Below are 12,019 nucleotides of genomic sequence, written 5' to 3'. Positions count from 1 at the left end.
TCCTTCTTTATCCATGGTGATATTCCTTATTCTGAAATACTATATTTCTGACATTAGTATAGCCACCAACATTCTCATGGTTAGCATTATTTTCCCACTCCTTTTTTTAAACCTATCTTTGTCTTCTTATTTAAATAAATATCACATAATCACTATACAATTGGCCTATAATTTTTGTGTGTGTGCATTCTGACCATCTTTGTCCTTTATTAGAGCATTTAGATTTTGCACAATTTAATTCAATTAAGACTATGGTTATATTCAATGGTACCATCTTACAATTTCTCTGTTTTCCCTCTTTCGCTTATTTGTTTTGGGATTAATTTCTATTCCATTTTATTTTCTCCATTGATTCATTAGTTATATCTCTTTTTTAGTAGTTGCTGTGGTATTTAAAATATTCATCTTTAAATTAATACATCCTACTTTCAAATACTGGTGTGCCGCTCTACAGAGCACAACACTGCCCTTCCATTTCCTCCTCTTATTCTATGTGCTGTTGTTGTCATACATTTTATTTCTAGGGATGTTATAAACTCCCACATATATTAGTAATTCTTTTTCAAAAATTTAAAATGAGAAATAGAAAACTTTTATGTTTATCTGCATTTTTACTATTCTTTTTCCACATTATCATCTAGAAAATATTCCCTAAAGAAACAAAATCCTTGTTCAAATAAGGATTTTTTTTCCTTCATGATCAGCCCTGGTCTTCTCAAATCCTTGATCGTAGACTCTGCTGATTATAATCTAAGCTCTCCTTCATGGAGTGACTATAACAGGTAGAAACTGGAATGAATGAGGGCATGTTTTTATTTTATTTCTTGTCTCTTAGTTTATTGTATGAAAATCCTTCTCCATGGAAAATCACTATAGTTAGAATCTAGCCATGGGAAAGAAGCTCAGGGGTTGTGTGTGAGTGCACCCCAGAACTCCCTGAAATCCTGATCCAGACTGACCAATCTTTCCTTGGAGCCTGCAATTTTCAAACTATATCCAAACAAATCTTCATCCAAGTAAAATCTCCCCAATACACTTTCCCCATCCCACTCTATTCTGTAGTAGGAATAACCACTCAGGGCTAAATCAATATTCTCAGACCCTTCCACCCAGGTGAGTTAGACCTTCAGTAACTACTACATCCATAACCCAACTCAAAACCAAATTTTCATAAAATATTAGACATATGTAGCCTGGTCCAAGGTTTCCAGCAAGAAAACTCAAAAGTATCCCAGCTCTAAAACATCAAAGAGTTTATTGATCTAGAGATAGTTGCAGGAAGTAGGCAGTGAAGGGTTTTTCAAAAGAGACCAGAGGACATGGAGCCCACTGAAGACATCATCTCCATGTCAGTGCTACAAAAGTCTCAACATATATTCATCACCTTCTACTTACTGGGAACTTCACTAAGGGCTAAGTGCTTTAGGGCCACAAACAAGAATGTGAGGGTCAGCAAGAAAGTCCATCAGTGGTGTAGTGAGCACAGGAATTGAGAAGGAAAGCTGAGACTAGCATCCACAGGGCAGCTGGAATTCAGATCTCTCCAAAGTCCTCTTCTTTTCAGGAATTTCGTCACCTGCAGCAAGACACACACAGTTCCTGATATCCTTGGGTTCAGGACTCTAAGCTCAGACCCAACTTCCCCATTCCCTTTATACCTAATCCTCCTGCCCCATTTCTCTGCCCTGTTCAGGGAGAAAGTGGTCATCCCTGCACATGCCCTGGTCCTGCAGGTGAGCAGCAGTTAGGAGACAAGGAGTACTCCCGGGTGACTGAATTTAATCCCTAAGCCCCAGCTGAGTTTGGTGGCACCCAATATGCTTCAAGTCACCAAAATATCCCAAGGAGAAGGACCACATTACTGAGGCCAGAGAAGCTCAACTCTGGAATGATGGCAATGAAGGAAGGATCATTGCTCACACTGTGGAAAACTTCTCTTTGAACAGTTTCAAAATGAACCACGGTATATTTTCTAATATGACCCCCGTGGAACACCTAAAACTACTCAATATTTCCTTCTTCCTGAAATTCTTTACTTCCTTAGCTTATGTGATAACTTTCTTCTCATTCTTCTGCCTCTATGGTTTTCCCCCTGTGCTTTGTAAACTTCTCTTTTGATATTTTGTGAGTTATGTATTTTTGGGTGTAGCATTAGTTGAATTTGCTGTATGTCTATTTGGATTGAATATTGTGTTTGTGTATTTTTGCTTGATTCTTAGTAACTTATCATGTTATGGAATTCATTTGCATTGAACACAAACTATAAATAAAAATAAATAAATAACTGAAAGAGAAAAAAAAGTGTTTCATTGAAATAAGAAGAAACGAGGCCCATATTAAAGACATTTAAAAATTCTACTGAAATCTATAAGAAAATATTTGAATAAATTATGATGTATTATATGCTTTTCAAATAAAATAATTTAATGTTTTAAAGATGCCAAATTTTCCCCCAGATTAATCTATAACTTCAATGCTAATGCAGTAAAAATTCCCGTGAAAATTTTGGAGATATTTGATAAACTTAATTTAAAACCTATATGCAAGCCAGGCATGGTGGCGCATGCTTGTAATTCTAGTGGCTCAGGAGGCTGAGGCAGGAGAATCATAAGTTAAAAGCCAGCCTCAACAATTTAGTGAGGACCTAATCAACTCAGCAAGACGCTGTCTCTAAATAAAATATGAAAAAGGGCTGGTGATGTAGTTCAGTGGTTAAAAGCCTCTGGGCTCAATCCCTGGTACCAAAAAGAAAAGAAAACCTATATGCCAACTGTGCATAGTGGCCTATGCCTGTAGTTCCAGTTCTCGGGAGGCAGAAGAGAAAATTTGCTTGAGTGCATGAGTTTGAGACCACCCTGGGTAACCTACGAGGACTTCGCCTCAAAGAAAAATTTGATGTGCAATAAAAAAAAAAATGTGTTTTTACAAAGAAAATGAAAAGGAAGAGAGTTTGTCCTACCAAATGTTAACACACATTACAGTGTCATAGTAATTAAAACATTAGGACTCTGTCACGTAAAAGCCAAATAAAACAACGGAATAAAACAGAGCTCAGACACAAACCCAATGGGAACTTGCAATATGATAAAGGGGACAACACAAACTTATTATGGAGAAAAGTTGTTGGAAACCGTGCTTACCATACAGAGAAAAATAAAAGTCCTCATCAAAAACAAAAGGGATCCCATATTAATTTAAAACTAAATGTGAAATTTAAAATATAAAAGCTATTTTAAGACTACCTAAAACCTCAGTATGGGGAACACTTCCTTTTTTTTTTTTTTTTTTTGTGGTGCTGGGGATTGAACCCAGGGTCTTCTGCATGCAAGGCAAGCACTTATACCAACTGAGCTATATCCCCAGCCCCAGCAACACTTCTTAAAAAAAAATAAACCACTGAAAAAAGTACTGATGGATTTGATTATAACATATTAAGGATTTCTGTTCAATGAAAGACATCAAGGAGGAAGTTAGCAGAATTCAGATTACGGGAGGAAATTTTGCAATTTTTAAAAAACTGATCGGAACTACTAGCAGGACTATAGAAAGATCCCCTGCAAATCAATAACAAAAAGCCAACAGTACCAAAGTGGACAAAGGATTTGAACCAGCATTTTATAGAATAGGGGCTAACAAGCATTTAAGAGTCCCAGTTAGAAGTAATTAGATACACATATTCCTTCATGCACATAAATGGGCCAAAATTAGAAAACTGGATAATGTACAATGTTGTTATGGATTTAGGAGCTGCCAAAAATTTCTGATACTACTAAAGGAAATACAAATTAGTACAGCCATTCTGATGAGTGAGTAGAAATTACTTATTCAGGTTAAGTAGTTCCATCTCCAATAACCTTGCAAACCCTTTCTAGGGTAGATATACTGCAGAGATGCAGGTTCATAAAATACAAGTTATGCAGGGTGCAGTGGTGCATGTTTACAATCTCAGCAACAATGGAGGCTGAGGCAGGAGGATCGAAATTTTGAGGCCAGCCTCAGCAACTTACCAAGTCCCTATCTCAAAATAAAAGAAATAAAAAAGTCTGGGGATGTGGCTCAGGGATAAAGTTCCCCTAGGTTCAATCCCAGAATGAAAGAGGGGGCAGGGGGAGAGGGAAGGAGGGAGCAGGGGAAAGAAAGAAAATAATACCAGTACTGCTTGCCATTGTACAAACCAGAGATAATCAAGGTATCCCAGAAGAAATATGGACAGGGAATGTACAGAATAGAACGCTATTGAACAGGTGGAAGCAATGGACTAGATGTACAAAGTTAAATGTGCAATATAATGTCACTTGGCTAATTTAAAAAATGAGTATACACCGAATACTACTCTGTTATACAGAATATATATAAATAAAAGGAACTCATTGAATCTATTACGATGTTCAACCTATGAGTGGGGATAAAAGGTCAGATATGAGAGTGAGGACTGAAGGCACAAACCAAGAGAGAGCGAGCTTAGAGGTACCCACGATGGCAGTGTGTGTGAACTGAGTAGTAGAGTAGCTTAACCCTTTGCACCTGGGGTTCGGAATAAACAATAATGATAAGGCATTATGTGTGGTCACCATCATGGAAATACCACTATTTAATGAAAAGAGAATTACAAAAGTAGATAAGTTCATAAAACATGGAAAGAGTCATGATGAATTAAAAACTATGAATCCCAGGAGGGGAATTTTTATATGAACTTTGCCATTCTGTGAGTCCAAGTAGAGAGAGAAGGGCATTAGGCACTGATCACACCATGTTGTAATTACATGTAGGAATATGGATCGTGCTCCACTACTAGGAGGATCGAAATTTTGAGGCCAGCCTCAGCAACTTACCAAGTCCCTATCTCAAAATAAAAGAAATAAAAAAGTCTGGGGATGTGGCACTTTGTTTATTTCCTCATTAAAAAGGAAATATTAGGCAGCAATTAAGCCAACAGCTTTGAATCCAGGCCTCCAGGATTTGAATGCTAGCTTCACAACTTCCTAGCTGTGTGACCCTGGTCAGTTGCTTAATCCCCTGTGTATATGAGAACATGTGAGTACTTCTCAGGGATTAAGACAATAATACCTACCTCATAAGAGTATTTGTGAGGATGCAATGAGTTTAAAAATGTAAGTGCCTGAGCATATTAAGTACTCAATAAACTATCAATGTCATACAGCTGGATGCTTTTGAAAGACCAATGTACACCTGATCAATTGACCTGTCCCTCCTTCCTTACATACAACAGAGAGTAGGCTCCCTCCCCTTTTCTTCTCCTGTATCCTAAGAGTCCCCACCACCACAGTCACTCACAGGGGTCCCCTGGCCCGGGGGTCACGACTGGAACGCAGAGCCCTCGTGATGAGCACGGTGCCCATGATGATGCCCACCAGGCCCACCACCAGGCCCAGGGCACAGACCACAGTCTCCGTCGCCTCCGTCACCTGCACTGGTTCCTGGGCCTCTGGGGAGAGATGATTTGGAGTCAGGATGTGCATGAAGGTGGGGCTGGTCTGGGGCGTGTGAGGTTGAAGGTTATGGACCAATTGGTGGCCTGGGAGGATAAGAGGGGTAGGGAGTTGTGCACAGGTCCTGGGGGAGGGAGTGCATGGAGGGTGAGGAGGGGGAAGAGGCTCCGTACCCCAGTGCTTGAGGCGCGGCTCCTCCAGGCCCCAGTGCTCCACCTTGCAGTCATAGACGTCCTCAGCGGAGGGCATGAAGGTCAGGTAGTGGAACCTGTGGAACCTGTAATCTGTGCGTGGCAGGAAGACGCTCTCAGAAACACCCTCGGTGACAGGCTGCCCGTTGCGCAGCCACGTGACATTGAGCACTGGAGGGAAGAATCTGTCCACGTGGCAGATGAGGGTGTTGGGCTGGCCCAGCTCCACAGGCTTCTTGGGAAACACAGTCACCTCGGGAGGCTCTGGGAGGAGACAGAACCTGGTGAGTGCCCTGCTCTGGGATGAGCGACAAACCCCAGGCTACCCCTGGGAGTGTCATCTACCTCAGGCTCAGACTTTGTGACATCTCTGGGCTCCTGAATCCGAGCCAGGAGTCTCATCCCACTGGCCAGCCTCACTCAGCTGACCTTCCTGTGCAGTGGGAAGGGGCGAGCAGCCCTCGACTACCCTGGAATGAGCCCACAGCCACGGGGAAGAGGGTCCCTCAGCTGTGGGCATCTGGGTCTCCCATTCTGTGTGGCAGAGGGGCTCCCACCCCTTCCCAGTGGGTGAAGAAGCAAAGACAGGCAGTACCGCTGGCGGCCTGGGTGTGATTGGTGCGTTTTATCAGGGCATCCAGGTTTGACTTTGCTACAGCAATGTTAGTCAGCCCGCCCTGAGAATCAAAGCCAAAGGCTCGGCCAAACTCTGGCAGACGCCAGATGGTCTCCTTCTTGTCCTGATCCACGTAGAACTGCTCATCCTCATCCAACTCAAACAAATACTCTCCTGATGGCCTATGCGTCTGTGCAAACGTGGCATAAGTTGACACATGGTCCGCTGTGTAAAGAAAATGGAGAAAATCAGAAAAAATTTTAGAATGAATATGTACATGGTGGAGGTATGAGAATGAATCAAGTTTTATTAATACACAAACCCAGAAGGAAAGAGGAACCATCTATGGAGGAAGAAGAAGTAACACAGAAAAAAGACAGAACACAAGGTAGACAAGAGCAGTTACAAAAGGAAATGGGGAACAAAATGAGAAAAGTTTTAGTAAGAAATTTAGCTGCTTCCTAGTGATTTAACATCTGAGCATCCTGACCCTGCAGAATTCTGAATAAGAACAATAACAAGGAACATTTTTTGAGCACTTACTATGTTCCAGGCATCATTGTAAATACTTTATGCATTTTTCTTATGTAATTGTTACAAGTATGAATCATATACATATATAAAGTACTATTTTATGAATAAGAAAATACAGAGAGGTTAAGCAAGTTGCTTAAGGTCACACAGCTATATGCACATAAGCTATCAATTCTTCTAGGACCACAGATGTAAAACTATTTTTAGAGTCTTGGGAATAGAAGAACAGGAGTTTTATTTTTCTTATTAAAGAAAAGGAGGAAAAAATTTAAAAATTGAGAGGGAGAAGGAAACATTCTTCAAATAGTACTGCTCCTTATAGTCTTTAAATTTCTGTTTTAGTTCATGAACATGAAACTGCAGTTTGTATAGACTTGTTCATATTTTTCATATTAGACATATTAAATCCAAAGTAGAATACAGGTATTTTGACATAGGTTTCAAACTTTCTGTTTTAATTTTAGTTTTTTAGGTTCGTGTTAAATGGAACTCAAGTGTTGCTGTGTTTGAAATATCTGTAGGATTTAATTTTTTTATTTGATAGTTTTATTTACTTTGTAATAAATAGCAAAGACATGAGAATAAAAGAAACTATCATCATCAAACAAATCAATGAATATGAGAGAGATTCTGGGCTTAGAATGACAGAGGAGAAAGAGAGAAAAGGGGTGTCAGGGCTGAGCTCTTCTAACCTCCTAACCCGTGGGTTTCCCTGGGAGTTTGCAGCCCCAACAGGTGGGGCCCTGTATGTGCTTGGACACTCACAGTGACAGTGAGGATTCTTATGTTCCTCCTCAGACAGAGACAGCACCCTCCAAGAATTATTGAGCACCAGTTTGTTCCTTTTTTATTAACATTTTCACATATTCTAGGGTTTTAAGATCAGCCAAATATGAGACAAATTATTTTCCTGAAATATCATTTTCATTCAAATAAGAAAGGTTTAAAAAGTGAAATACATGACAAACACTGTTAGAGAATTAATATTCAAATAAAATAAAGATACAGTTTCTATCCTCAAGACACTTACAATCCACTGAAGGAGGCAGACAAGAGAAAAGACATAGCAAGGACACTGCAGAAATATTGGTGTGCACGAGATGCCATCAAATAAGACACAGAGCAAATGGCTTGAATTTACACAGTCAGAAAACCGTGGAAAAGTCACTCCTCGCACACAGGGAAGAGTGTTCTAAGGTACAGGCCTGCTCAGACACAAGATGCATTTGGAGAACTACAGATGCGTTGGTGCCACTGGAGCTGACTGCAGATGTGAAACAGTAGCAGGAGATGAGAAGAAAAGGGCTGAGGTTAGATCATGACAGAACTTACACACAAAGCTTGGGAGTTTTAACATTATCCTGGAAGTCCCCCAAAATTATTGCATGCTATGGTATCTCCCGCTTCTAGTATATATCTTGCCATGCAGTAGGTGCTTAAGCTAGGTAGAGATCAGAGATGAGACAGCAGCCAGGCTGGTGGTGCACACCTGTAATCCCAGCAGCTCAGGAGGCTGAATCAGGAGGATCTAAAGTTTGAGGCCAGCCTCAGCAATTTATCAAGGCCCTAAGCAATTTAACAAGAATATATCTCAAATTAAAAAATAAAAAGGCTGGGGATATGGCTCAGTTAACTCAGGCTAAGTACCCCTGAGTTCAATCCCCAGTATAAAAAAAGAAAAGAGAAAGGCGGGGGGGGAGGCTGACTAATGTCCATTGAAATATTTTTAAGTCTTTAGATCTTTATAAAGATATGTTCATTATGGTATTTATTATGGCACAACATTGATAATAACCCAAGGGGCCATAAATAGGGCTATAGGTGCTTCTGTTTCCCTGTAGTCTCACCTCCTCTTCACTTCTACACAACTCTGGACCCCTTCACCCTACATTAAACTGTGTGGTCCAAGGTGCTTCTTTATGTTATAAATTCTAATCCTTCACATCACTACATTTTTGGATGACAATATCATGCACAGGCTTGATGCGCCCTGATGCCAGCAGCAGGAGCGAGAGCATTCATCATAATGTATAATCTCCAGTTGAGACCTTGTAGTTATCCATAGTCTAGACCTCTCAAAGCAGCAATAGTCCCCTGGGTCACTCAGGACCCAAATCACAAGGTTAACAAAATCAGGAACACTGCTGTCTTGAGAGAAGAAGTTATGAACCACCCACAGAGATCCTGGGAGATCCTGGGAGACAGGGAGGAATACTCTCCCAGGCTCCGACACACAGAGCCTATACTGCTGAGCCTCTCAATAGCAGCCACATAAAACAGAAGCTGGCAATTCAGCAATAAGAGGTGCAGGGTCCCAGCAGGGTTCAGTTAGAAAGTCTTTGTGTGCAGAAGTCTGCCTTTAAACGTTGGCTTAGACTTGTTGCATAACTTGGAAAATGTATTTATCTTTTTGTACTTCACTTTGTTCATCTCAAAAAGAAAATACATTAATCTCTTTGAGCTTCAGTTTCTTCATCTCAAAAAATTCAATGAAGAATAACTTATCTTTATTGATTTCTTTGAAGTGTGAGGGGGGAAAGAAGCTAAATAGGTGTAGGAAGTGGTGGCTGCTGTTGCCACTGTGATCCTTACAGCAAGAGGGAACAAGGGTGAACATCACACAAGGGAATAAAGAGAGAAGGACGCAGAGGGAAAAAGCTAAGACCCTAAAATCTCTAATTCCTAAGGCATTTAGCAGGTTGCCTGTCCCCAGCTCTCATCCACCCTCTCACACTTCCTGGGCACTCACCCTTGATGGCCCCAGCTCCTGGGAGACTCAGCAGGAAAGCCAGGGAGAGGGCTCTCAGGAGCACAGCTCTGGTCTGGAACATCCTCTCTTCAGGCACACCTTGTGGGGTCCACAACGGTTGACAGTGAGCACAGGAAGAGCGATGCGGGACTGAGGCAGAAGAGGACAGACAAGAGCTCTGAAACTGTGGGCTTCTATAGACTGAAATTGTGAGAAGGGGTGGAGAGGGATGAGCACGGCTGGGCTTAGCCAATCAGAGACCTGGTGGAGCTGACTCTCCCTGTTGCCAGGTAAAGAGAGACTGCAAGGGGCTCAGGAGGAGGTGGAGGACTCCAGGAGCCAGCAGAATTTCCAGGGCCAAGGGAGCACCAATTCAGAGTTGATTGTCAGAGTGAGGCTTGAAAAGATAAGTTGTACATTCTTCTGGCAGCAAATATTTTATATTAAGTTCTGGTATATGATGGAATTAGTCTTCCTGCATTTTCCCAGAGATCCAGATTATTATTATTTTTTTTAGCGTGAGAGAGAGAGAGAGAGAGAGAGAGAGAGAGAGAGAGAGAGAGAGAGAGAGAGAGAGAGAGAGAGAGAGAGAGAGAGAGAGAATATTTTAATTTTTTTATTAGTTATCAGCGGACACAACATCTTTGTTGGTATGTGGTGCTGAGGATCCAACCCGGGCCACACGCATGCCAGGCGAGCGCGCTACCGCTTAAGCCACATCCCCAGCCCCTCCGATTATTATTATTTTTTTTTAAAGAGAATGAGAGAGGAGAGAGAGAGAGAGAATTTTTAATATTTATTTTTTTTTTAGTTCTCGGCGGACACAACATCTTTGTTTGTATGTGGTGCTGAGGATCGAACCCGGGCCGCACGCGAGCTCGCTATCGCTTGAGCCACATCCCCAGCCCCCCCCACCCCCCACCCCCGAATTATTTTTGATATTTTTCCCACTAGTTTTTTTTTCCTGAATGATTTTTAAAGTTAGTTCTGCTATGATTTAGAAATAAATGCACTCTCTAATAAAAATAATCTTCCTTTCAGGCCCACCTGAGATGTGGTTCTTTAACTTTTTATGTAGAAGTTTTATAGTTTCTATTTAGAGGTTTAAATTAACTTGAATAAAGCTGATCTTTAAGTATTTTCTATGCCTGGTTACCTTTGTTAATGGAATTTCTACATAATCCTTGTATTCAGGTTTCTAACTATGTGAGTTCTCCTGTGTGAAAGCTGTCTGAAATAATTTTTTCTCCTTTGGATTACTATTCATTTTATTTCATTTTCACATAGGAATACCCAACACAGCATTGTAACTAGTAACAATGGCTCCCATGTTTTCAATTTACTTTTTAAGAGAAATTTCTTTAATGTTTTCCTGTTACATGTAATGGTAATGTTGTTGTTTCACCTTTTTTTATTTTTTACCATATTTAAGAAACTGCTCTTGTAGTCTTATTTTAAAGATTTTAATTTTGAAGTATTTCTCTAGTATTCACAGGTAAGATTATAAAGCATATAATATTTAATGTAATAATGAAGCATATCAATATTTTTCTTATTTTATGGTATCCTGATCATGTACAAATAATAAATAGGTATTAACAAATTATTAAGGAGAGAGACCATTTTTAGAGCTTTACAAGTATTATCTCATTTAATCCTCACATCAAACCTGTATTACTAATATCCATTGAAACACTGAGGAGCTATTTATCTAATCATCTGTAGCAGATAAATGACAAAGAGAAGACGAATCCAGGCACTTTTACTGAAGAACCTGAGCTTTAATTCCACAATTCTATGCTGACTCCTCATTCTTATGTAATTATTTTCTTCTAGTGCATTTTATATGCTAGCATTTCATTTACATTTTGTTTATTATTAATTATTGCTATAGATCACATATTAAATATTATATATAATTACATATTATTTATTTAACATTTCATTTAATTTTAATATCTATTTAAAGAAATTGTTCCAGTTTGACATTCTTTATCAGAATTTGTGGTCCAATAGGATCACATTTATAAGTTTATAAAGTAGACAGTGATGTTCTTTAAAGTTTGTAAAAATATTCACAATAATAACATGATCAAATGTTTTGGAGGAGGCAGTGTTTCTGATAATTAAAAAAATTTTTTTCTTCCTCATTTACTGGTCCATTTAGATTCCCCAAGGACTTTACTATCATTCACATCTGGCACAGGTGACAGAGTGGGTTTCCCTTCAGTGGGATGGACCGGCTGAGAAATAAAAGCTAAGAAAAATAATACAGCAAAATAACCACAGAACACATAACATATTTTCAGAGCAGGCAGAGACAGGCAAAGCTGACCAGAAGAGTCCAGCTTCTAACAAAGAAAGAAACCTGTGTTTGCTTTATTTATATCCGAAGACATCAAAGAAATTCTATAGAAAGTTCTTTGCCAAAACAGGTTAAAGGTGCGGGCAGGTAGGCTGCTCAGTTCCTAGTGGGTTA

At 39.9% G+C, this 12,019-nt stretch overlaps 1 protein-coding gene across 2 annotated transcripts; it reads right to left on the bottom strand.

Moving 5' to 3' along the window:
* Nucleotides 1-1,236: 1,236 nt before the first annotated feature.
* Nucleotides 1,237-9,749, bottom strand: LOC101958908 (HLA class II histocompatibility antigen, DP alpha 1 chain). Of its 2 annotated transcripts, XM_078020224.1 has the most exons (5): nucleotides 9,541-9,749; nucleotides 6,237-6,482; nucleotides 5,624-5,905; nucleotides 5,296-5,446; nucleotides 1,237-1,576 (listed from the first exon to the last, which is right to left on the bottom strand). In XM_078020224.1, exons 1-5 carry the CDS (start codon nucleotides 9,620-9,622, stop codon nucleotides 1,573-1,575), a joined length of 765 nt encoding a protein of 254 aa, XP_077876350.1. In that variant the 5' UTR covers nucleotides 9,623-9,749; the 3' UTR covers nucleotides 1,237-1,572. The 2 variants fall into 2 exon arrangements, with proteins under 2 accessions (XP_077876350.1, XP_077876351.1); XM_078020225.1 differs by lacking the exon at nucleotides 1,237-1,576 and having other exon boundaries at nucleotides 5,292-5,446; nucleotides 9,541-9,748.
* Nucleotides 9,750-12,019: the final 2,270 nt, after the last annotated feature.

Source organism: Ictidomys tridecemlineatus, chromosome 8, assembly GCF_052094955.1.
Source record: "Ictidomys tridecemlineatus isolate mIctTri1 chromosome 8, mIctTri1.hap1, whole genome shotgun sequence".
Classification (NCBI taxonomy): domain Eukaryota; kingdom Metazoa; phylum Chordata; class Mammalia; order Rodentia; family Sciuridae; genus Ictidomys; species Ictidomys tridecemlineatus.
Note: the sequence above shows the minus strand (reverse complement) of the source record. Positions and strands in the feature narration are given on the sequence as shown.

Excerpts from the sequence above, each read along its gene's own strand:
- LOC101958908 (XM_078020224.1), bottom strand. The coding sequence starts at position 9,622 with ATGTTCCAGACCAGAGCTGTGCTCCTGAGAGCCCTCTCCCTGGCTTTC. Across the intron at positions 5,906-6,236 it reads TCACACCCAGGCCGCCAGCG|AGCCTCCCGAGGTGACTGTG; the intron begins GTACTGCCTGTC and ends GTCTCCTCCCAG. Across the intron at positions 5,447-5,623 it reads GCCGCGCCTCAAGCACTGGG|AGGCCCAGGAACCAGTGCAG; the intron begins GTACGGAGCCTC and ends ATCTCTCCCCAG.